Source organism: Poecilia reticulata, chromosome 3 (genome assembly GCF_904066995.2).
Source record: "Poecilia reticulata chromosome 3, P_reticulata-male-v2, whole genome shotgun sequence".
NCBI classification, from domain to species: Eukaryota; Metazoa; Chordata; class Actinopteri; order Cyprinodontiformes; family Poeciliidae; genus Poecilia; species Poecilia reticulata.
The window spans coordinates 11818366-11843345 of NC_088832.1; the positions used below are offsets into that span (position 1 = coordinate 11818366).

The window sequence follows — 24980 nt, forward strand, 5'->3', positions numbered from 1 at the left end:
CTATGTGTGTGTTATATTATGAAGCCGATTGCTCTGTATTTGTCTTCACAAATTAATTTGAAGTTACATTTTTTGTTGTTTTTTTTTTTCAAACAGCATTTTGCATGATGGTCAAAAACGTCAGTCCTCATCTCAATTAACAACAACACCTTGGTCCAGATGTTTCCGTCCCTACGTTTCTCGTGGAAAGCTGCACACACGATTTGTTGCGGCTCCTTTCCAGCAACTTCATCCTGCTTCAATACAAGGCCAGAATTATGGAACCGATAGATTCAGTCAGCAGATTATCCCACTGGAGCCGTGGCTCTCTGCTGCTCCTCCAATGTGGCCACGGGCCTCTCGGCTACTTCTCTTCTCTCTCCTTGCCTGAGTACTTGATAGTTCGGTTTTAGTCGTGCCGTGCGCTTTGTCCTCAGCTGACAGATTGAATATGTAAAGCTTGGTTTGTTTTATAACCTCCTCTTTGCTTAAACTCCCTCACAGAACAGCTGTACTTCAACTGAGAGTAACTCAACCATAACTGGACTCTCCTGCTCAGTCGCTCATTAAGGCATATCCTCCATTACGGGTCTTCTTTTCAAACCACTACTTGTCAAACCCCCTGCATGAGTCTCAGTCTGCTGATCTGCACCAGCTGATGTTTATACGTTTCAGTGGCATGCACCTGGTTACTGAATCACCAGCCACATATTTGAGATGATCTATGAATCTTAGTGACCAGTTTTCAGTAGATTTCAGAAGAAAAATTCTAACAATGTCTCTGTTTCTATGCCAATTAGGGATGGATGCAGTTTTTCAGGTATGAATCATCAGCCAATTATCAGGCTAAGTGATCCAAACACATCTGAACCAACCAGTGATCGTCATGTGACCACAAACAAATACCGCATTCCTGATTTTAAACCGTCCGGCTTTGGAAAAAGGTCATGGGATTTTTTTTTGGTGCTGCAGTTGCATTTCAAGTCTCCGTGAATGAGTCCTTCCCATTGCTGTGCTGAAACACAGGCAGCACTCTTAGCCAGTGACAGAAAGGGAGGGAGAGGGGAAGAGCGAAAGAGGAAGAGACAGCGCTCGCAGCATACAGAGAGAGGTAAAGAAGAAAAAACCCAGTTTGAGTAGAGGGAGAAGAGTGTCACAGCAATGAGGAGGAGGAGGAAGAGGAGGGACAGAGTGGCAGGAAAAAGGCAGGGAGAAACGCAGAGGGGGACGGACTGAGAGTAAGCGAAGGGGAGGGAGCACCAGAGACGGGAAAGTAGATGAGAAGGAGAAGTAAAGAGGGAAAGTGAGGGAGCGCAACAAAACCCAAGAGGACAGACAGCTCAGCAAACCAGCAGCGCTCCTCTCACAACTCCAGAGATCCAGGCAGAGGGAGGAAGCTGAGCTCGTTAAGAGGGAGAGAATAAAACACCAGAAGTTGCTTCTTTTTTTTTTTTTTCTCCATGTCTTCTTTTTTCCCACTCGGTTAAGAATCGCACTCTTCTCTGAGAAGGAAAGAGACGAAGGAGGGGAGAGGACTAAGAGAGTTTCTGCAGCCTCTGCTCGTCCTAAAAGGGGGAAGATGGATTCAGACTCTGGAGAGCAAAGTGACGGGGACATCTCGGCAGGTAAGCGCCGGGAGTCATTTTACTGTCATGCAGGCAGCTCTTACGGCTACACACACTCGTCTTTTGTAGTGTTTTACAAAGACTCAGAAAGTTCATCGTCAGCTTTAAATACGTCATCAGACTCCCAAACTTCACATGAAGCAGCGATTTACTCCCAAAGCAACCAAACCGTTTGACATCTTCCTGATGCTCTCCGAGGCGTTGGAGAGAAGATGTGCTTTGATGCTGATGGCAGGCACAGCGTCACCGGGTGTCTGGATGAAAGCTGCCTCAGTCACCACCAGGAACAGGCAAGCTCTGACACGTGCAGCCGGTTTGTTCATCAACACATGCAGCCAGAGAGAGAGAGAGAGAGAGAGAGAGAGAGAGCGAGAGAGAGCGAGACTGCAGGCTCCCCGAACGCCCGGATCCTCCTGACGCATCGCAGGGTGCGAGAGAGGATGAAAGCCTTTTCCAGTGGATCCACAAAGGTTGCTTCATAAAAAGGAGAAAAGTTTACGGTGTGACTGAGCGCACAGGGCAAAAGTTTACAGCAATAATGAGGAGAGTTACACATTAAACACTCAGGCAGGGTTTTTACTGCGGGCGGTTATCTGGATTGTGGATCTTTACAGGATTTAAAGCAAGGCGGTGGGGGATGAAGACAATTGGGGGCGCATTTTGAGTTAAATTGCAGGACTTGACATCATCAACAAGTGAGGCGTTTCTCTCCTGTTTGTGTGCAGCCAGACAAGGCCGTCGCTCAGCTCTGCTATAGGAAAGAAGCGCTAGCTGTCCAATGATTTCCTCCTTTCGTTTATTCCTTAATCATGTCGATGTGGCCTTTTCCATTGACAACATGGAGCTTTCTGTATTAATTATGCCCGGATGAACCATCTGTCTGTCCATCTGGACCTTTGTCTGTCTTTCCATTTGGTCCATTTGAAAGGAGAAGGGAACCTGAATATAAGAGGCTTTATTATAGCTTTATTCAGATCATAAGAAGAGAGTAATAACACAACCTGATTACGAAAAATCACAACGTTCATGGATGTGGGTTGTGCCCTAAAGACGTGTGGTAAATTCAATCTACCAATGCACAACAAAATGTATGGTGAGGAGGGATGAAGAAGGCTTGTTGTCATTGGAGGCAATGGAGAAAATAAATTCCCACATCACTACTACTAGTGTTTGCTGACCCCACAGAGCGGCGTAGGGTTAGAGTGAAGGAGCTAGAATAGCCAGCCTGCACTCCTGACCTCAAGTGTATTGAACACGATGCGATTGTGTGATCAGCCAAGTGATCAGCTTGGCTGTGCTGTTGGTGACAGAGATGCCAACAAAACCATATTAGCTGTCTGGTCACAATTACTGGTTGATCAGACGCTGCTACCCCACAGCAGTGTCTGATCAGGCTGCTGGCCAGCAAAAGAAGCTCCATATTTATGAATGGATAATCCACAAAGGGGAAAATCAACAGACTTTGCTGTGATTTATTAGCCCTGGAGCTAAAACGATTAGTCAGATTAATTGTGATTGATCAATATTGAAGTAACTAATTTAGTGCTAGATTAATCATTAGCTGGAGTAAACAAACCCAAAAACGGCCATTTGCTGAAAGAGCAGCACACTCAAAGCAGGAATTAGACTGTACAAAAAATATGCACATTTTGTCTTTAAAATAATAATAATCTTTGTTTGTAAATATGTTTTGTACGAAACTCCTAAAATGCCGTAGTTTTATAGTTTAAGCTTCACCTGGTTCAAATTCTGTAAAAAAAAAAATAAAAAAAAATTATTAAGCACCGTTTGCTATCCAGTTAGTAATTGGTTAATCTAAAAAAAAAAAAAGAAAGAAAACAATCAACGTACCAGCCCTGTATTGATGCCAAGTCAACCACAGAGGACTGAACTTTTCACATGTTGATGAAGTTTTAGCTGCCAGTGTGTCGTTTGCCACAGGTAATCAAGTTTACATTCCAGGAATGCTATGTTGTTGCATTTTAGAAAAAAAAAGATTTTTTTTTAAATGAATTGAATTACTCATTTTTTGAATCGTAATGTATTTCTATTGTTGCATAGAAAAGGCTTCAATGAAAAATTTACAAAAAGTGTCACTTTTTTATCCGATTAATCGATTAATCATCAGAATAGTCTGTAAATTAATCGATGACTAAAATAATTGTTAGTTTTAGTCCTACAGTATATTTTTAGTATGAATGCATGAAAAGATAGTTCCAAGTTATTTCATTTACATAATTTTTCAGTGCTTCATAGCGTGGAGATTTTTTTGTCACCTTCACTCCCCAGATTTTGAAAAACCCTGCATCTGAGAGGAACAACGTTTGTTGGTTACCTTTGTTTCTCATGCTGAAAGGAACTGTGAAGGCCAGATATTTTTGCAGATCGAGAGTCAGTGAAAGCCTGACTCATTCTCAGAAGGCATCATGTTTTGTTGCTGTGCTGCATTTCCTGCTGCTGTGTTGCCATCAGCGGTGCGGCTCACTTTATCCCACAATGAAACCTAATACATGGCATTCTGGAAACAGGTTTATTTGGAATCTCTCACACACTGCCACCATTTTTTATTTATTTTTTTCCCAGTGATGATGTGTGATTGATCTCAGCTTGATGCGCGCATAAACACCGAGGGATTTTGTTTCAGGTGACTCTGGCCTCGAGTCGCTGATAATTGCTGTGTGCGGAACATTTTATTTGTTGAGCTTATTTCACCCTCACATTCCTGCCCAGGAGCCATAGATCACAGTTTACTTTCTCTGAATTTCACAAAAGCCGGGCTGAACTCAAGAGTGCGTGCCTGCGCTTGGATATTGAGAAACTTTTTTTTACCTTAATCTCACGCAGTTGTTTTGAACACAGAACGTCAGCGGAGGTTTACGATGTTCGTGGAGAACATTGAGATGGTAAAGTCATGACAACGCTGTTGCTGACAAAAGGAAAATGCGGTTTTTAATCACCTGAGGGGGGAAGCTGGCGCGGCTACGCATGCACGCACGCCAAAACTGTAAATAAAGGCAGTCGACCGTGTGTTCTTTGCATTTTGTTGTATGTCAACATGAAACCTGCTGGGCAGTTCCAGCAGCACGGCACATATCCACTTCCTCTGTCACAAGGAAGTGCTGGTTTGGTTGTAGAGCACCCCCAGCTCATAGTGTAGATAAAAACCATGCTGGAACTAGTTCCAAATCATCTGAGCCATCAAAAAAATGCACCTGAGATTTTCAATCTGTGTGGGAATTTTTTATTTTTTATTTTTATCTTTGTTTTTTGAGACCACAGCAAATTGCAAATCAAAACACAGGCCTTATCCTCGAAATGCTCTATTCATGTCATACAGATAAATGCAAAGCTAGCTTAAAGTCTTTTGAGACGTCTGTGCAGCATGAACTCCAACAGAAGGAAAGGCTTGTATGCTACAAGGCTTCTGCTTCCCAGCCAAATGTAAATGCTGCCATATGTTCAAAACGGCCTATAAATAAAGCTTTTCCCTCATCTAATTTATTTCAGATAGAGTGAATCTCAAAGCCAGAAAAGGTCCTTCACATGTTGCTCAAAGAGAGAGAATTTTTTTTTTAGGTACATATGTAAATGCCAGCATTAAATATTTCCAAAATTCTGGTCCCAAGCTCATGGGAATCAAGTCCAGCATTTTTGAAAAATGATAGCGAATCCTGCTTTGTTTTGCAACTTAAATGTTTATACGTGACACAGCAGGAAGTATGGGATGCAAATTCAGTTATTTTGCTAGGCATTTACAAAAAAAGACCACATCATTTACTTATTTCAATTGAAACAAATTAAAAACTACAGCTTTCTAGTGAAGCATGAGCTAATGGTGAAGATGAAAACATGCCAAGTTATTCAACATCAAACATCTGACTGATTGGTTTTCTTTCAAAAATGTGATTCTGTCACCATGAAATGGTTTGGTGTCAAAAATGGCTGAGTGATGACAGAATTCAGCAGAAGCTGCTGGTATTGGCTACTTAACAGAACTTTTAATGTCTTTTTAATGCCACTTATATAAATATATATTTTTTTATGTCAATTTTCAGCTGCTGCTATAGTCTTTAAAACCTGCATCCCTGTAACTGATCCTTAAAAATATAGTTAGATCAATAAATGTAGCTAATCTGAATCAGTTGATGTACTGATTGGGTTATTGATGGGATCCTTCACCCTAACAAACAGCTGACTGATGTTCTGCAGTGTGACGTTACCAAACTATTCACTGTAGCTAGTAACTTTGTTAGCATTAAAAACATTTAGCATTAGAAACTGTTAGCACTGGGAATGATCTCTCCTTTGTTCATTTACTAGACGTTTGACATTACTTAATAACGAATTAGCAAATAGTTGTTAAGTTGTTCTTTACGCTCAAACTAGCATTGAAACATTACAATCTGTTTTTAACATGTAAGGAGTGTCGGACTGGTGTGTCAATTAGCAGTTAGCATTTAGCTCATTTGATGCTCGATGTTCATATTAAGCAGGTCATTGTTTTACTATTAACTCATCCCCTGCTGTTAGCTGAAATGTCTTTAGGAGTCAACTAAAGACATTTACATGAAATCGAAAATTACTTTTCGATTTCATGTAAATATCTGTACAAGTCTTAGAATATTAGCACATTTGAGTTGGTTAGTTGAATTTTAAGTTTTTAAAAGACAAGTCTGAATTTCAAACCTTAAAAAGTACTAAATCTTAAATTAATAACAATCCAGACACAGAAAAAAAGTTTCAAAATGTGCCAATAAGGCAACATGCTGTCTCAGAAGAGCACAAGCACTGAATTTCACTACAAAAATCTTACTTTTTTTATTTTCTTCTCATTCCTAGCTAGTTTCTTTCCCTCAGTTATAATCACTCTTCAAGCCTCTGTCTACATCTGTGCCCATTGATTATACGGTCACAGTCTGATCTGCTGTCGGTCTGAAGCCCACGCCGACTAGACGCTGCGTTTCACTGATCTATCAGATATCTCTAATGTCCGGTTTGAATTGCCTCTGGAGTTGTTATATCATGTTGGTGGAGAGCGAATCATCAACCCACGGAGAAGTTTTGGTTGAGTCATCATGGTGATGCGACTCTTAACACCAAACCCCAATCAGCCATCTGCTGAACTATTTCCAGCGTTTTGTTTTTCTGTCCGTTTTTCCAGGGAAGATGGTGTTGATGAAAAGCTTGGCTGTTGTAATAATAGATCTGCGATCCATCAGGGCATGAGGGCGGCCGATGTGTCTCCATTCCAAACTCGCACCAGCAGATGTTTCTGAAGACGCAGCTGAAGTTTGATCTTCAGCCAGCCGAGTCCCAACTCTCACCCGTTTACACACCCACAAGCAGCAGCTTTGCCAGAAGCGAGTCGTTCCGCTTGAACTTTGCCACATTTTGTCACATGACAACCACAAACCTTTTAACGGGATTCTCTGTGATCAGCCAACACGCACAGAAATGAGTTCAAGTTGAAGGAATAGGACGTGCGGAGTTCTCGTTTTCTAAAAATAAAAACCGTATTGTATTTAGCCTAACTCTCTCTGGTTGTACATGATTTTAAATATGTGTATCAGTTACCGTTACAGGTTGACTTGTTAATAATGGACCCACCTTGCTCACTGCATGATGAGTGTGAGGGAAAGAAACCGAGCTAAAATTGAGAAGAAAAAAACAAAACTGATTTTTGTAGTGAAATTCAGTGTGTAAGTAAAACTTACCAAATGCAACAAAAAAACATACTAGTAGCATAACACAGTGGCGGCAGCATCATGCTAAGGAAGTCAATTTCTTTAGCAGAAACCAGATTAAAACAGAGCATTTATAAATTAAATTTGTTAGAAGCTACGAAAAAAAAAAACATTTCATGGGTTTAACTCTTACAATGTCCTTGACTTTTATTTAGACATAAATCTGTAAAACTTTCTTCAGACATTTGTTTCATTGGTCTATCACACCACACCCTCCTGCAGTGAGAGACAACAACCTAAATGCACAAAGGAGCGTAACCGCAGATCCTTCCTCCCAGCAGCTGCTGTATATGGTGGAGTCACTCATTTAGCTACTTTTAAGGTCGTTTTCAATACAGAATGTCAGAGGTGGGTTGCACCCAACAAAAGCAATAAGTATTTACATTTAATTTTGTATTTCATACATCTATGTTGGCATTTGTGCAATCATCTACTCTGTTATTACTCATGTCATGGCCACGCATGAGAGAGGCAGCTAGATCAAGTCAGGCTGCAGTCACTGCAACACGTTCATATGCTCATCCACACTCTTTTCCCATTCCTCTAGTCTTGAACGCCACTAACGCATGCAACCCCGACTCTCCCCTCCTCTGCCTTTAATCTGCCCCACAGATGCAGTCTGCACAAAACCAGCTGCACCCACACACACACACACACACATTACTACACACAGGTTCAGGACACCAAGAGCTGGGTCTGGAAAAATATAACACTAACTGAGGAGAGGAAAGAAAAGAGGGAGTTTAGCTGTAAGTGGAAAAGACGACTCAGGAAAAAGTTTTCCAATCGCTGCTGCAGAAAACTATTCCTACAACTCCCAGGTCACTGCTAGAACATTTTCCCCCTGTGTGCAGATGCATGTGCTGACACTATAACTCAGTGGCATTTTATAGGGATAGTGGGACATTTGAGAAGGGATTAGTCCCCCTCCACCATCCTCCCACAGCAGAGCTGTTATTAAAAACTGATATTAAATTGTGTGTGTTATGGTCTGTGTGTGTCGATGGAGAGTCGGGCTGCAGCTGACGTCTGGTCTGAATGTCTTAAACGTTTTGCTCTGATGCAGAAAGTCTGAGATGTGATGCTCTATGTTTCCACGTTGCGTTTGCTCAAAATAGTTTTCTTCAGCTTTCAGTTTCAGCTTTAGTGACGCGTTTGTGGAAAGGCGCCGCCATCTGGGTTCTGTCTTCGCTACCTTTTCCTAAAATACGCGCTTACTACAGCATATCCAGATGGTATTAAGCTGAAATTGCTCTCCGCAGAAGGAGCTAAAATGTGTTTCAGAAAACAAGGTGAGGTAGGAGGCTAGTTGTACGCACAGCTTTTCACACTTCGCTCTGGCACAGCTGAGGCGAAGTGTGCTGATTGTAGCATTTTTTAAGGCTGTGGCAGGAAAAAGTGGAATAACTATGAGCAACCGGTTCGGCAGTACGTCAAATTAAAGCGCTTTGTACCTGGCAGTTCTGAACACTTTTTTCAAGAAAAAAAATAATAATACTTTGTTCCCCACATGAGAGCCAGGATTCAGATTAACTCTTGCAATAATTAGGCTTAGGTCCAGAGCAAAAAAAAAAAAAAAATGCTTTAGAAGAAAGAATGCAGTCAGAACACAAAAGCAGAAATGTGCATCTGGGTATTTATGTGAGTGCGAGCGAACCACAGTTATTTCCTGGTCATTAGTTAGCGGTAAAAGTTGGGAGTAGAGAGCTTTGGCTTTTACACTACGGCGTGTCAAGCAGGCTGAGCTCCTTAAAGGCCAAAGCTCACAGCATTTCCAATTTTATGACTCCAATCAAAGCGAGAGCAACCTTTTAATTTACAGCTGAAGCCCTGCCCCGTTTCTGGGTTAACCTTTGCCTTCTTAACATTTGTAACTGGGTGTGCTTTAGGGATTACTTCAATCTGTTTGCTACTGTCCTGTTTGTCTTTAAATAAACATGTGGCATCTAAAGCCCAAACGGCATAGATTATAGGTCAAGAATCCCGGAAACATCTTGTTTGTAGGAAAGGGGGTGAAGGGGTGACGTATAAACCAGTCAGTGGTCGAGGCAGCGTTTCTCATTCATGTAAAAAAATCCAAGTTAAAAGAGAGTAAACTCAAACAAATCAGGAAGAGGAAGGCCTGAGGAAAGATGTCGATGCTTGGACGGCGGCATGCTGAGACTTGGCCACGGGTCGCTGAAGGAGAGGCTTAATAAGGGGTCCGTAAAAAATTTAATAAATGTAAAAAATTTTAAAAATGCTTGCTTCCTTGCCACTCTGCATTGTGGATGTGGTAGGAAATGGACAGAGAGGAAGAGACAGACAAAGAAAGACACTACAGGCAGCTAATCATGCAGCTGCAGACGATGTTAGAGATGGTTAGAGTGTTTTAGATGCAGGTCTGTCTCTGAAGTAACGGACAGACAGTCTAAATATGGGCATCCTGTCGCTTACATCAACACCTTCTTTGTTCTCTCTAGGAACCCGTCACAATATCTTGCAAAAATTAATAAGTCTTTGGTTGTATTCATTCCGTTTTATGACAGCAAAGTTAGGAAATCCTTCCCAAATGTCTTCCTTTTCTTTTCCCCGTATCCCTCCCACTTTCATGGGATAACTTCTATCAGTATTGACTGAAAGGTGTGAAATTCAAATGTACATACTGCCCGCTCCGCTCACTTTTTCCTCGGCCTGTCTTATACAAAACTCACAGCTTCCTTCATTCGGATGAAAAACACAGAAGAAACTTTGAGTCCGGGTCTCGGGAGCCGCAAGACTGTTTGGATTTTATCATCGTCTTCTTCTGTATTTTATTGGGTCCTGGTTTCACGGTCTGTCATTATGGCTCTCTCTGTCGCATAAACACACACACATTCGTCTTTCTATAAATAGAGAGGTGCTCTTTTATGAATCAAATAATTTCTGGGGAAGCGCTGCGGCTTGATTCTGTGCTCAGCTGCAAATCCAAATTGTTGCGTGTCTGCAATCCAAATGGCAAACGTAGCAAAGGGAGGAAGGAGAAAAGGACGAAAAATAGCAAAAAAAAAAGCAAGAAAGGAAGAAAAATGTGTGGCGGAAGTTGACGTTGCACAGAAGGAAATCTGACATTTTCTCATTTAGAAGTCTTGAGTATTTTTGGCTTCCACCAACACCCACATAACAGGAGTAGTTTTCCAGAGACGCTCCCAGAGGAGGGAACCTGAGAAGTGGGATCGCCTCCAGCCAGTTCCCATGCCCAGCTAACCAGCTAATTGTTGGCCTGACTCTGTTCGCATTGTGAACAATAGCTGACAGGAGGGAACGACATCTGCAGAAGACATCAGCTGTACAGGGTCAGCGTGTCGCATTCTCTCAGGAGCCTGCGGTCCAGTACTTGTGCCCTCTCCGGATGTCCTGGATACCACTTTTTGACGTCATCAGCTTCTCTTGCATTCACAAAAAGAAAGGTGCAGCTCTAATCGCCGCTGCATCTCTCATTCCCTCTCTCGCTCCTCTCGTGGACGCATCAGGCCTTTGGCACATTAATCAGTCAAAACGTCTATTGCCTCTTCCTCCTTTCGCCTCGTCTCTCGGGCTCAGCTCTTTAGGGACGTGGCCATTAAAACGGAGAGACAAAGAACGAGATGAGGGACGAAGCATTAAATAAGGCTGAGCGGCAGCCAAAGGCGATGTTCTGTGTCCTTCCTGATTCAGAGAAGTTCCTAAGTGACTTCACCGCCGGTCTGTTCCTCGCAGAAGAGACATTTAGACCATCCCCCAGACAAATAGAGCTATTCCTTCAAACGTTGTCTCATAGTGGGAGACTTCCTTGTCTGTTACAGGTGCATTCATTCATCTACAAGCTTGTGAGGTCTGTGGCTGACGACTCTTGTACCACTTTTAAATTGTTCTTGTGTTGATCGGTAGTGAACAGAATAATCGTCCTCAGATGGGATATAATGATGCTGACTGAGATGCATTTTCTGTTAAATATGGGGACAACTGTGGATGAAGTTTACATTTTCCAAATTCCAGCCAACAACTAAACAACAGCAGGAAATCTTAGACAAATGTGTTCGACTCCTATCGTCATATAAGTGAATTTTTCAGTGCATCCAACCTTCATTGGTAATTCCAACATCTGTAAAATGAATGCCCTGGTGCATCAAAGCAGCTCTAGCAACTTACAACAACATGTTGCTTTTCTTTTCCTCTGTTTTTCTGAACATCTAAAGACGCTGCTGCCTGTGCTGCTGTAACATCGTCTTTTGCAGAGATGAAATTGGAAAACAGAAGAAGGGACAGTTTGTTCTAGATGTCAGATTTTAGAAACGTGTCGTATTTGCAGCCACTCCGAACGCGGCCTTAAGGTTTCAGCTCTAAATACACAAGCCTGTAACAGAGATTTCAGCAGATCTTGTTCAACAACGCCCGAGGCAACGTTTGGGGGGGTTTTTTGTAGACGACCCATGGAATTAAAATATCAAGCTTGTTTTGAAAAGTAATTTTTATCACTGCATTTTAACGGAAGAAGGAAATGAAACTTATTCACTTCTCAAATTCTGCCAAAAGTGTGTGAAGATGTCACCGTTTTAACTTTTTTTCTGGCATTTCTGCACCAGAGACTTTTGTTCTGAGAACAAACCGCATCACCGTCAAATAATTCAGTAAGTTGTTTGCAAAAACTAAAGGAAATGTATTCACCATTTCAGTGGTTTAAAATGCACCTTAGAGACTAAAGAGCACCATCATCTTTTGCCAGCACCTTGATTCAAAACTACCTAACAAAGCCGTGTAAAATAGATATTATTAAAAAAAAATAAAAATTTGTCTTTTTATTCACACTGTATTAGAAAAATACATGTCTAGAATTATTGATACCTTAATTCTAATCAATAGAAAAATCTTTTTTGAGGCCAAACTGATCAAACGTTTTTTTTTTTTTATTGCTTTACAGCTTTTGACAGATTTACTTTTAAAGATGATCTCTAAGTTATTAAGGAGCGAAGGGCTCCTTGCCATCACCCTAATCTTTAGCTCCCTCCACTGATTCTCTATCAGATAGAGTCATGTAAATGTCTCATACTGTAACAAGATCACTTTAAACATAAACAATTTTATTCACTTACCGTCTTGTTCATTTCTGTTCTTTGTCTTCAAGTTACTGATGTTTTCATTGTGCAATCTTGGCATTTTTTTTGCCTTTTACAGTTTCCACAAATAAAAAGTAGGCTAAGCAGAGAAAGTATCACCTGCATAAAAGTAAAACACAGCAAAAGAAAAAAAGGAATCACTTTGTCTTCTTGCGCGAGAAAGTGATTCCTAAGTTTTTAAACCCACTGAGGCGACTTCTGCCGTCACATTCACAATTCTAACTGATCTACATCTATAAAGACTGGCGAGTTCATGACCCCACTTCATTCAGGTGCCAGTCATTGAGATATTCAAACCGAGTTATTTATTAACCTCGAAGCTCTGACTGCTCCCCTACATCTTGAGCAGCTGCTAATGACATCTTCCAGCTCAGGTTCGGCCTTTGCAGACTGCAGCGCCGTCAGGCTACGCGCCGCTAAACGACACATGCTACAATGCTGCATTGTCCCTGTGGTCCTTCACCTGTTTGATATTGTATCTTTCTCAATTGCAATCACTTACTTTCATCCAGAAACAAACACACACACAATATAACAGACTGCGATTGTGCAGGGGCGGCGTGTCTGAGTCATCTGTGTCGTGTTGAGGGAGTCAAAAATACATTTTCGTGGTGCAGATCCAAAGTGAGGAGACAAAAATGACTACAAGACGGTGAATTTTCATTCCTTCTGGTGTTTTTTTTTTTTCCCTTCCCCATCACATATGAAAGTCGGTATATAATTTGCAGTGTTTACTATCTATTTGTGTTCTCCAGAAGAGGAAGAGAGAAGCTCTCGAGTCTCGAACTCAAAAATAAAAGCCTTTCCTCCAGTGCTACCAGCTGGCACAGGCCGCCTCCTCTGCTCCCTTCCTAAATCCACTGGCCTCTCAGGCCTGTTTAACACTTTACCCAGCAAGCTATTAAACCCCCGTTTAAGTCTTGCCGAGTGACCCGCTCCATTGTTCTGCTCAAGCCTTGTAAATCCAGTCAGAGAGGCTCTGCTGCAGCTCCTTATATTCAACCAAAGGCAAACCAGAGAGCCAAGGCAAAGCAGGAGGAAGTTCAGCTGTCAGCCTCGTGTTCTGTGAGGAGCTCTTTCCCCTGGTGGCCTTCATGGCTTGTTGAAGCTGCATTTGTGCTCTGTGGATTTAAACTTCACAAAGAATCGCCTTTTTGGGCCTTTTTTTTCCTTTCGATCCAATCGCGAGTGTCTTAGTTGTATGTGAAACGCAAATTCTAAAGGTCGACTTTATGACACACCTGGAGGCCCAAAGGAAATTAAGGAAATTGCAAGAAATGGAAAAACATGTCTGGGGAAATTATAGCTGTGTCAGCTTTTACGGGGTTCAAAGTGTGACCTGGTATCCACTTGTGCATTTACAAAACAGGGCTGCCTGCGAATGGAAAATTGGTTGCAGATGGAAAGAAAATGACCAGCCAAAACTTTTGATGGCAATAAAAGGGTTTCGAAGAAGTGTTGCAGAAATCAACAGCGTTTTCTTTTGTTTTTTTTGTATTGTTTGTTGCCGTAGAAAGAGCACTCTTCCACCTTCCTGCACTTTGGAAAAACAGGCTGTCTGTCAGCAGCCTTTATTGTTTGGTGGTTTGAAGTAACACTTTTTGGAAAGAGCAATAAATGCAAAGCTATTGGGAGGAAAAGTAAATACAGGCCTAACTGATTCAGGCATAGCCATGTGAAATAAATGTCCATGGTCCTCCATGTCTATAGTGTACGCAAATAATGTTCAGTGTTGGATGGAAATGCGTCTCTTGCACCTGTTTTGGTAGCGTAACCAGGTTTTGTTCATACTGGACACATGTTATCAGCAACAACCTCAAACAGGTTTTGTGTGTATGAATCATATTTTTCTTTTTCAATGTCACCATCTAGGAACAGCAGTCCTTCTAAGGCGGCAAAACGAGTTTGTCCGTGTCGACCTTACGATTGTAAGGTCAAGGTGGGGTCCAACCTGGACAGATCACCAGACACCGAACAGACGCAAGAGAAACCGGCAATTTACCACACACTCTCAACTCAGGGCAATTTAGAATCTCCTTTTCACCAAATAAGCTTGTTTTGGACTGTAGGAGGAAACCTGAGTCCTCAGAGAAAACCCACACAAATCATTGGAAGATTATGGAGACTCCTCACAGAAAGGCCCCAGCTGGAACAGGACCCACATTACTCTGAGGGAACCAACAAAAAGAAAATAAAACATATAATATAAATCAATACCATATTAGTGGTAAACCGACTTCAGATGACAATTGCAGAGGCGGATTTTTGTCATTTTGGTGGCCGCAGTCAAAATTCAAGTTTCCTTCTTCTTCACTGTTTTCATTTGCCTTTTTGTCCGAGACATACTTGTTGCTCATTGTTGCGTGGCAGAGAAGAAGACGTGAGTCTCAGATCTGGACTTGAGTTACGCTAAAGAACCAAAAACAAAGTCTTCAGATTGGAGTCAGAATGTGAGTCTGTGGTTTACATACCATCACCGCTAATTAGGTGAAGGTAAACCATTTGTGAGCCACAGACCACATGTCTGTCTGACGGAGCAGAGCTGAGTCTTCTATGTGAGGGTGCGTTTGATTTATTGCCTGGGAACTTTATTTTTACTTTTTTCAAGAATGCAGCCGATTAATTGCTCATATGTTCACTGTTGTTCTGACGGTCAGTAAAATATTAACACGTCTCCATCAGATTTGTTGCTGTTGTTCAGCCAGCATCATTAAAAAGACACATCTGGCTTTCCCAAATGAAAGCACGCTCCGTTCTATCCAGTTTACTTTCTTAATGACGGCCTTAGTTCACACATGTGCACCATTTCTACAGATTAACCAGGATTGTAACTCAAATGAAGCAGCAGTTAACTAATGATAACCTTATTTAATCCCACGCTAAACTGTGCTGCTCGCACTAATGAAGATTTCTGATACTTTCTGATTTAGTCGCCTCAAAATTATTTGATCCCTGGAGGATATTCGTGGAGCATTCCCAGACCATCAGTGGTCTATAAGTAAGACATTAGACGTGCCTCATTCAGCAAAACTGTGTGAATTCGACACTCGCACACAGTTCAGAATTGCACAACAGTTAAATGTTACTTTTCACTTGATACATTTCGTTAGGAATATTTGCTTTGAAGGACCTTGTATTTGTTTTTTGATAAATCAGCTTGCCATACTTGTGTTGACAGAGACCTTTATACAGAGGAGATATTTTCGCTTTGCAGTGAGTTTATCACATACCTTTATAGGAAACATATTTCCTAGTTTTGGTCCACATTTAAAAGCACATAAAAAAAGAATAAAAATCCTGCTATAAGCTTAATATTTGGGTCTTCGGGATTGTATGTGCCCAGCTTATTGCCAGTGGCAAATTCCACATCTGAAAGTAAAATAAATTTAAGATAATATTTAAACTGCTCTAATTAAATTGATGCTCTTATATATATATTTTATAAGCCATTCAACGCCTCCTATTTTGATCCTTGTGAAGTTGTATTTTAAGCAGGTTTGGGCTTCTGGAGATTTTTTTTTTTTTAATTTACATGACATCCAATTCAAATCATGTGTGCTTAATTATTAGGTAAAAAATATTTTGAAAAGCATGTGCTTTTTTACGCCAGTGACAGAAATGTCATCAAATCCGAGACCAATCCTATTTTCTCCTACGTCCCTGCAGACGCCATCATCATCCACCCGTTCCTAAAATATTCCAGATATCCTAACAGATACTCATTCTTTTCATGGTGACGACGGCTGCAAATATTCAGCTACCCTGAACTTGCTTCTTTCTGCCGTTGAGGCATGAAGCAAAGCACACCTTAAAATAACTTACATTCACGGGCTTACAGGGCCGCCTCAGTCAGACGTGTGTGCTCTGCTGCGATCCGGCTGATAATTCCCCCCTGGCTTTGACTCAGTGAAGGCCAGCCGCGCTCCTCCGCGTTAGCCACCGGCCCCCGCTGATGGCTCACTCTTCTGGTTACTCTGGAATGAGACCAACACAAGCCTTGGGATCCGAGCCCCATTTAGCGTTCGGTCTACTACAGAAAATGTCCAGATAAGTAACTGACTTGATGTTTATCTTTGCAACACATTCAGATCTGATAAGGCGTCAAAATCAACTTTGTTTATTTTTGGTTGACTTTATGAATAATTGAGTGATCCTCCATTATTTTACTCAATACAAATTTGATTTATTCTTTGCTGATTCTTTTCATCATAGAAAGATTTAATCCAATAATAAAATATGGTACTTTGTTCACAAATGAAGTGGTCATTATTTCACTTAAGAAATTGTGATTCAAGTCTCAGAATTCAACTCCTGAGAGAGTCAAAGTTAATCTTTATCTCATTAATCAATTGATAGAGGTAAGTCATTATGCTTTAAGCCACAGAGAGCAGCTCTGACAGGTGGTTTGCATATTTTCCCGTAAACTGGCACGTTTGATTTATTAGCCATGGGACATTCCTGGAAGTGGCTTATTAATAACTCATAATTTAATTATGTTAGTTGTAGATTTAAAGTCTTGAGCTCATGGATTTCTCTCAAGCTTAAAACTTAACTATCTTAACTCAGGTCTTTTCAAAGCTTAGCTTGTCCTTGATATTTTCGCTGCTCAGCTGGCGTCAAACAGAGTCACTTCAAAATAAAAGCACTTCCTGTTCAATGCATTGCAATAACAACATGCTTTAATTCTCGCACTACTTTGTGTACTTATTTTGTAACTTGTAATAAGTTGCTCTTATTGTGTACTTTATACACATGGCTTTCAAATAAGCTCGTAAATTTCACAACTCAGAACATTCTTAAGAAAAGGCTCCGACTCTAAACATCCGGCCAATTTGAACACAGGGACTAAAAAGTGCCACTTATGTCATTACAAATACATTTACAGATTCTTCACAGAACAAATGTCATCTCATTATTGCTATTTTTCTTTCTACGTAAATGTTTATTTACATTTCTAATGGGCTGAATGTCATTTCTTACTCCATCCATCCATCACCTTTACCTGTTTATTGTTGCAGAGTCACAGCTTTTCATTATTCCTTAGTGATTTTCAAAATAACTCTGCATTTTTCTTTTTTTTTGCATGTTTTTTTTTGTTGTGAAGTTTACTTTAACGCGAGGATTAGTAAGGTGCTTGCTGTTCTTTGCATATTTAGGAGTATTTCAAACAATGTTAAGTCACATCGTCACATATTAACAGACCGCTGTACAATTTTATGATTTTTATTTGTACCCCATAGCAGTAGATTGCCGTAGACAGACAAGATGGCATGCATCCAGTGAGAGAATGTTTATCTAAGTCATCAGAGAAACGAGACCTGACTTGGGTTTGGAAAACGGATTTCTGAGCTTCTCTGTATACCTGCAGTATTCTCTGGTCAGTTTGGGGGAAAACAGGAGTAGCGTTTTTTTGTTGGAGTTGCTGCACACAAGGGCCCGAATGAGAACATAAGCATTACTTATTCGATAAAAATAAAAACTACTCCATCCACAAAAACTTTAAATTATTTATCTTTCCTACTAAAAATAAAAAATGTATAGGCTTGTTTAAACATGCTGCTGTTGCCTCACACATGGATCATTTTCCTTGGCAGCTCAACATCTAATCTCCGTCGCATCCTGAAGGTCATCATTCATTACAAATCTAAGACCCTCTTCTTGATACACTCCAAGTGTTTCTGGCTAAAATGGAAATGATCCGTCCAGTTGGACGCTTTTTCCCAAAAGACACCTTCGGCAGAGCTGGCCTGGCTGTTCTCCTGGTTCCACACTGGATGCATGCTCTGATGCAACGCAGCAGAAAATGTTGACTCAGGCCTCTAAAAACATCAGGCGGGACAGAGAGAGACTGTCTGGTCAACAGCCACGGGCAGAGAACAGCAAGCACCTTACTAATCCTCACGTTAAAGTAAACTTTACAAACTCCCACAGCACTCGTGTGCAACTGCTTTGATGGGGCCAATGCTTGTGCAACGGCCCCAACATCGGCGGTTTGTTTCCCAGCAGCGCATTCCCACATGCCGCATGGAGCGCCTACTTTATTTCAACGCTTCAGGACAAGTGAGGCAGTAAAAATAACGAGCAGGTAGCGGAGACGGTACAGGAGCGGGATGAGGACGAGGAACAGGGCGGACAGTTTTCTCTCCTGACAGCTTGGACTCTTCTCTAACTCCTTCTGACACTCTGGTTCACGCATGTCGTTCCATCAAGGCCTCTGGGTGACAGGCTGTGTGCGAGTGTGTGTGTGAGAAAGCTTGGACATCTCAGCGTCTTCATGTGCACTTTCCGTAATCATCCACCCTCGTTCGCTCTGTATCTTTAGCCAGACTCTGAATCACCCGCCTCGTCAGAGGCCTGTTTATAGCCTTGCAGAAGCAGAAACAAACTCTCTCTGCAGTCATTATCTCAATCTGCGTTGATTGTAATAATCAGGGATCTCTCTAATGAACAAAAGATGAATGCGCTTAGAGAGCGAGTGGCTCCACAAATTGGTAAAGTCTCATATCCAGAGCAGCTCTACAACCAGCAGGCTGTCACCTTTATCGGCGTGTCCTGTCGGGTTTCTGAATATCAGAGGCTCGCTGGAACAAAGAGCCGCTTGATAGAAACGGGAAATGACAGTGACAAAGAGGGCCTGTTGATGAGCGGCGCAGATCTGACTAATGAAAACCAGTTACACACCCTGATGCTGCTATTCAAATATTACGGAAATAGCATGCACTTGAAATATTCATGTTGATATATTGTTTTGTTTTTAGCCCACGCTACGCTGTCGCTATTCCTCACATGAAGAGCCGTGAGAAATTGAAACTTTCGGTGATTTCTTTAAAAGTGTTGAAGGTGTCCTCCTGGGATCATTTTTGTTATGAAATTATGTGTTTTTTAAATTAGATTTTACAGAAAAGGAAGCGAAGACCCAGGATAAATCTGAATTCCTCGGCTGATTTTGTAGCTGCTCAAAAGTATTTTTGGTGCATATAAGAAAAAATAGCTGTTGTGGTGTAGTGATTAAACAAATAGCTGAAATATAATGAGTTTTGGTAATTACCTTTTAAAATTGAGCAGATGAAATGGCCACATACATATTTAAACATAAAACATTTAAGAGTTTGATGAAATGTGTTAAAACAATATTTGACATGGCAATAATTACTAGTTCGCCTAAAAGAAAAAAAGAGAGAAAAAATATTAAAACCCAACATCACTCTGTGCAACTCCCATAGAATCAAGTAAACGCACTGAAACTATCAGTTTCATTTCACACAACCTTCATATTCATATTTAATTTTGCTTAAATAAATGTCTATTTATATTTTTTAGCTCTGGGTATCAAATTTCCCAGAAATTGTCTAAAAAAAACTCCTAAAGTTAGCTATCTCCACAGAGTGATAATTTTACACCCACCAAGCAACATTGCAAAGGTTCATGTGAACTAATTTAAATGAAGATCTCTGCTGGTGTTGTCCAAACAGATCAAACATCTGGACAAATGACTCTTCCCAGAACAAACCGTTTAGTTTTGGACAGCCAACCTAAAATATAACCACTGAAAACTGAAAGTCTGGGGCACGACGCCACTGAAATGGGGCATAAACTCAAAAGACCACGCAGGCAATCCAACAGCTGGTTTATGTCTCTCCCAGCCATCAAATGTGGGTTCGTCATTAGCCCAGCTAATTTTTTGGGTTAAGAGCACCAGACCTGTCGAAGGAGTGGGAGGGCCGTAGTTGTGGTGGTGCTGGGGGAGAGTGAACGACTGTAGACAAAGGAATTTGCCTTATTTGTTGTTAAATGTCATGGTGGGCTAATTGTATTTCATGAAATGTCATTTAGCTTCAGACCAACAGATGAAATGTCACTTCTCCACATTCATGTGAAATGCCACGGATTAGGTTTCTCCCCGATGTGGGGGGGGGGCACCACTCAACCTCTGCTCTGTGCTTGTATTTCCACAGCAAACAAGCAGATCATGATGTGACGCTGGTGAGAATTTAAAACATGCCAGTAATATCTGTCTGGTAGAAACAAAACGCAGTGGCGACAAATCGTGCGTTGTTCCTTGAATTTGGCCTCCTCCTCTCCCCGTCTTTAGAGGAACATGTGGAGGAGGAAGAGGAGGCTTGGCGATGCGCCCGTGGAGCAGGAGAGAAAAGTGAAGCCTCTCTCCTTGCCTTTAATCATAAAGGAAGTTATCCGGTGTGTAATTTGAAGTTGGGTGGCACCTAAATAAAGCCCCACTCCTCACATTCACACCGACACGTGCCAGCCTGCCGGCTCCTGCTGGATAACCGAACAGAGAGCCTTTCATGTTCGCCTCTGCAGGACAAATTGTGGATCCAGTGGGACTCCACAAAAAATGGGGGATTTGTTTTCTGGACTTGTTAAAGACTCCTATCAGAGGACAGCTGTTTGATGTGATCCAGAGCCGACGGCGAAGACGGCGGCCTGCCGCAGAATGAGGCTGCGCCTCGTTTTGTGTGCTCATGTTTCAAATTTGTTTTGTTTTATATGAGCTTTATTCACTGTGACATAAACAGATGTTTGCCTGACATTTGTCCGTTGTTCGTGAATGGGTTGTATTTTGCTGTCATATTTACTGAAACTACCTCAACTGCATCCAGCTGCATAACCGCACAACAATAAGTTCAGAGAACATAGTTAGACATCTGCATTTCTTTGTTAAAAATAAAACAGGGGGGGTTATGAATGTAAGGTCAAAGAAAAGTTTTGATTTTTTTTTTTTTCAAATAGGTCAACAGTTTCAAAAGCTAATTCATCCAGATGGACTTCAGCTGGTTTGTGCAAACACACTGAACACCACGGGGATTAGTCAAAGCTCCTAGTATAAACACGTACAGGGATGCACTCTGTGTTTTGTTTACAGTATCAAGATAAAATTTCAAAGACTCACTGTTCTCAAGATAAAATATAAAAAAAAGACAAGACTGCAAGGTACTTTCTAAAACCTACATGCTGCTTTCTTAAACAGCTTGTAGGTTTCATTTCTGGAACTTTTTGGTACTTAGTGATACAGAGTCATTTCCTGGGAGATTCAACTTACTTTTCCAGAACTTACAAGGTGCTGCTCGGAAATCACCACTTTCAGAGACCAGAGTGTGTTTGCTTTACATGCAGCCTGTACCAGTAACCTGAAATACACAGATTGGCTAAAAGGACTTAAAGGGTATTTTTCTCAATTTATAGTCTACTAACATAAAGAGTACTCTCCAGAACGTAAAAGTTTCACATATTTTCAGGTTTTTCTGGAAAAAAGAAATACAAATTTTCTTAGAGCTTGATAAAATATACTTGGCAGTTTTGTGAACCTGTAGATTTTGCAGAAGTATCCTCGATGTTCTAGAAAATTAACTTAGAAAGACTTTAATATTACAAATCCAGGTCCAAGGACGTGTTCACAAAGTTCCAGGAAGTAACTTGCCAGCTTGTGACAGAAACATGTAATTCTCTTGGAAAGTAAAGTATCCCCTTAAGTACTCCTTAAACACAGTGTGAATTATTTTGGTAATCTGCAGTAAGCATGTAATTATGTGTCATTTTCAAAGTGCAAATAAGTTACCTCATCATGCAGTACTCTGTAAAATGGAGTGAGCACCCTGTAAGCTCTGATAAATGACCGGTTAGCATTATGAACACAGAGGCAGTAGAAAAGCAATATTTCAGCAACATTTTCAGCTGTTTTTTTGATGTTGCTGTAAAACTTTGAATTACCTTCTCGTCTCACATCCTGCTCTCCTGTTGCCTTTGTCTTCCTCCAGGACAGGAGAGCTTTAACTCTCGCTCCCTGGCCATGCAGGCCCAAAAGAAGATCCTGAGCAAGATGGCGACCATGGCGGTGGCCAACATGCTTACAGACGACACCAGCAGTGAGATCCTGGACGAGCTCTACAAAGCGACCCGGGAGTTCACCAAGAGCAAGAAAGAAGCGCACAAGATCATCAAGGACGTGATCAAGATTGCCCTGAAGATCGGCATCTTGTACCGCAACCACCAGTTCAGTCCCGACGAGCTGGACACCGTGGAGCGCTTCAAGAAGAAGATGAACCAGGCGGCCATGACGGCAGTGTCGTTTTACGAGGTGGAATATACCTTCGACAGGAACATCCTGGCGGAGCTCCTGCTGGAGTGCAGGGACCTGCTTCACACCCTGGTGGAGGGGCACCTGACCGCGCGCTCACACGCACGCATTGATCATGTTTTCAACCATTTTGCCAACGGGGATTTCCTGGTGGAGCTGTACGGGGACGGAGAGGAGTACAGACTCTCTCTGAGGAAGATCTGCAACGGCATCAACAAACTGCTAGACGAAGGAACGCTTTAACCTCTCGCACCTCTACTCGCTCCTTTCCCTGCCGGTGTCTCCTGCCTCCCGTTTCCTTTTCACCTGCCACTACTGACAGCAAACACCCCCCTGCCTCTTCCTTATCTCTCTTGTCTTCCTGTTTCTTCCCCATCCATTTCCATGGAGGTTGTTGTAACATCTTGCTGCTGTGGGTCAGTGAGGGATTTCTTTTTTCTTTTTCCCATTTAGAGTGTCTCTTCACTCAGTGGATCATTGCTGCAAACCAGGACACCGTGTTTCACAATATACGCATTATACATTCCCTTTGTGTGCTAAAGTTGTACTGTACCAACAGCCAAAAAAAATACTGTAGTAGAGAGTTTGGATATGGAAGATAATCAGTTGTAGTAATCAGTCTCTGTGTATTTTGAGTGTGTTCAAAAGTTTGCGATTTTCTTGAGTAACGTTGCGTACTGTGTCATGGTATGTTTGTTATGAGTCCGTGTCAATCTTCTCAAAAAGGGTGATAACACTTGTCTTTTATTAAAGATTTCTTTAAATCGGTACTGCGCAGTCATCCATTCATCCAAGAGGGGAAGGGTGGGCGTCCATCTCATGAGGTCAGAGGGTCACCAGCGTCACACAGCAACAGAGAGACACAAAACCATGCAAACACGTTCACACACATGTTCCAGAAGTAGATTTAGAGGATCCAGTTAATGATTTCAAAACATTTTTCATTTGCAATTCAACATTTATTCTGAAAAAAAAATTGCTTCAATAACCTTATTGCACAAAAGTACCAACCCTTCAACTGGAAATGTTATTGAATCGGCATTTGATTCACTTTAAGCATGTCTGCTTCCTTTCTCTGGGGTAAACTGAGCCAAAGGGTGAGTTGAGTCACCCCCTGCTGCTAGGAAACTGTCAAAAATATTCATCATGTGACCAAATAGTTAGGAGGAAGGCATAATTTCATGGACTCTGTGAAGTTATGAAGGTAAGAACCATAAGGGTAAAGTGGGTAGATTTTTATTTGTAAAAAAAATAAAACTTTTCATCAGTGAAAGTGAATTTAGTCTACCATATGTTTCATAAGAATGATGTTAAGGTCATTATTAATATTTTAAAACCTGTTTTCATATATGAGCTACAACACTTGGTTAAAAACCTATCATGAAAGCACTTTAGCAACTAAAGTCAAAATTGTAGATTTTATGGTGAGTTGAGCCTTTTGGCAGGAAAATGTTTTTTCAGGAAAATGTCAAACTTAGTGGAAGTTTTTGCTGCCTGGATTGAAAAGCATATTTTCATATTTTTCAGGCTGTATGTGCAGAGGGAGTAAATCCTTGGTTTTGCATGGATTTAAAATGATATGCAGAACATCAGTGTGGGCACACAGAGCTAAAAGTAACAAAACTATCAGGAAGGAGAGCCACACACATATAACACAGAAATGCAAAAAGGAGCAGCTGAACAATAGACACAGTAAGCTGACTTTCACAGCTGGTGGATTATTTTAGGATTTGATTTGACTACCAACTAAATCACACAGCTAATAATGTGTTGCTACAGAAAGAAAAAAGATAACCGGCGTATATCGCTCGTAGTTTCTAGCTTTGAAAGTTTCCTCTTCCTTGAAAGTCAACATGTTATGTGAATAACTAAGACAGACCAGCTCTGACGAGGTGTCGACGGCTTATTTATCCGATTTTGAAGCACATAAATCACCATGTCAACAAGTCTGAAAAAGATTTTTCTCGCAGGATGTGGTGTTTGAAATTAAACGGTAAGGATGCAGATATATTAGGTCTGAAGAAGGAATAATAAATGGCCCATGAAGCCGCTTCTTTCCTGCCCATTTGAGCCGCATGCAGACCGAAGTGAAGATTTAGTAGCTTTCCAAATTGAGGAAGAGAGCAGAGATTTCTGGTTCATTAGCTGCCCTCTGCTCCATTCGGCTCCCGGTCTGGGGAAACATATTACCGGTGGCTTGGTGTGACTCCAGCTGGATAACGTCTGCAGCCAGCGGAGAGGACTGTCAGCTTCATGTCTCTGTCTGCTTGCAGCGTTGCAGAGCAGACAGACCACCCACCTTCTGAGCCCCCGTTTGCGCTCACACAGTCACACATGCACATTGATGTCATTTACGTTTCTGGAAAGTAACACCGATTCATTTACTCTCAACATAATCTGCCCCCTCTCTTAAACTCTCTCC

The 24980-nt window shown here is 41.4% G+C and overlaps 1 protein-coding gene across 1 annotated transcript; it reads left to right on the forward strand.

The window, feature by feature from the left end:
• The first annotated feature begins 1050 nt into the window (after positions 1 to 1050).
• Positions 1051 to 23328, forward strand: tnfaip8l3 (tumor necrosis factor, alpha-induced protein 8-like 3). The gene is made up of 2 exons (XM_008404571.3): positions 1051 to 1604; positions 22239 to 23328. Exons 1-2 carry the CDS (start codon positions 1559 to 1561, stop codon positions 22799 to 22801), a joined length of 609 nt encoding a protein of 202 aa, XP_008402793.1. The 5' UTR covers positions 1051 to 1558; the 3' UTR covers positions 22802 to 23328.
• The last annotated feature ends 1652 nt before the right edge of the window (positions 23329 to 24980 follow it).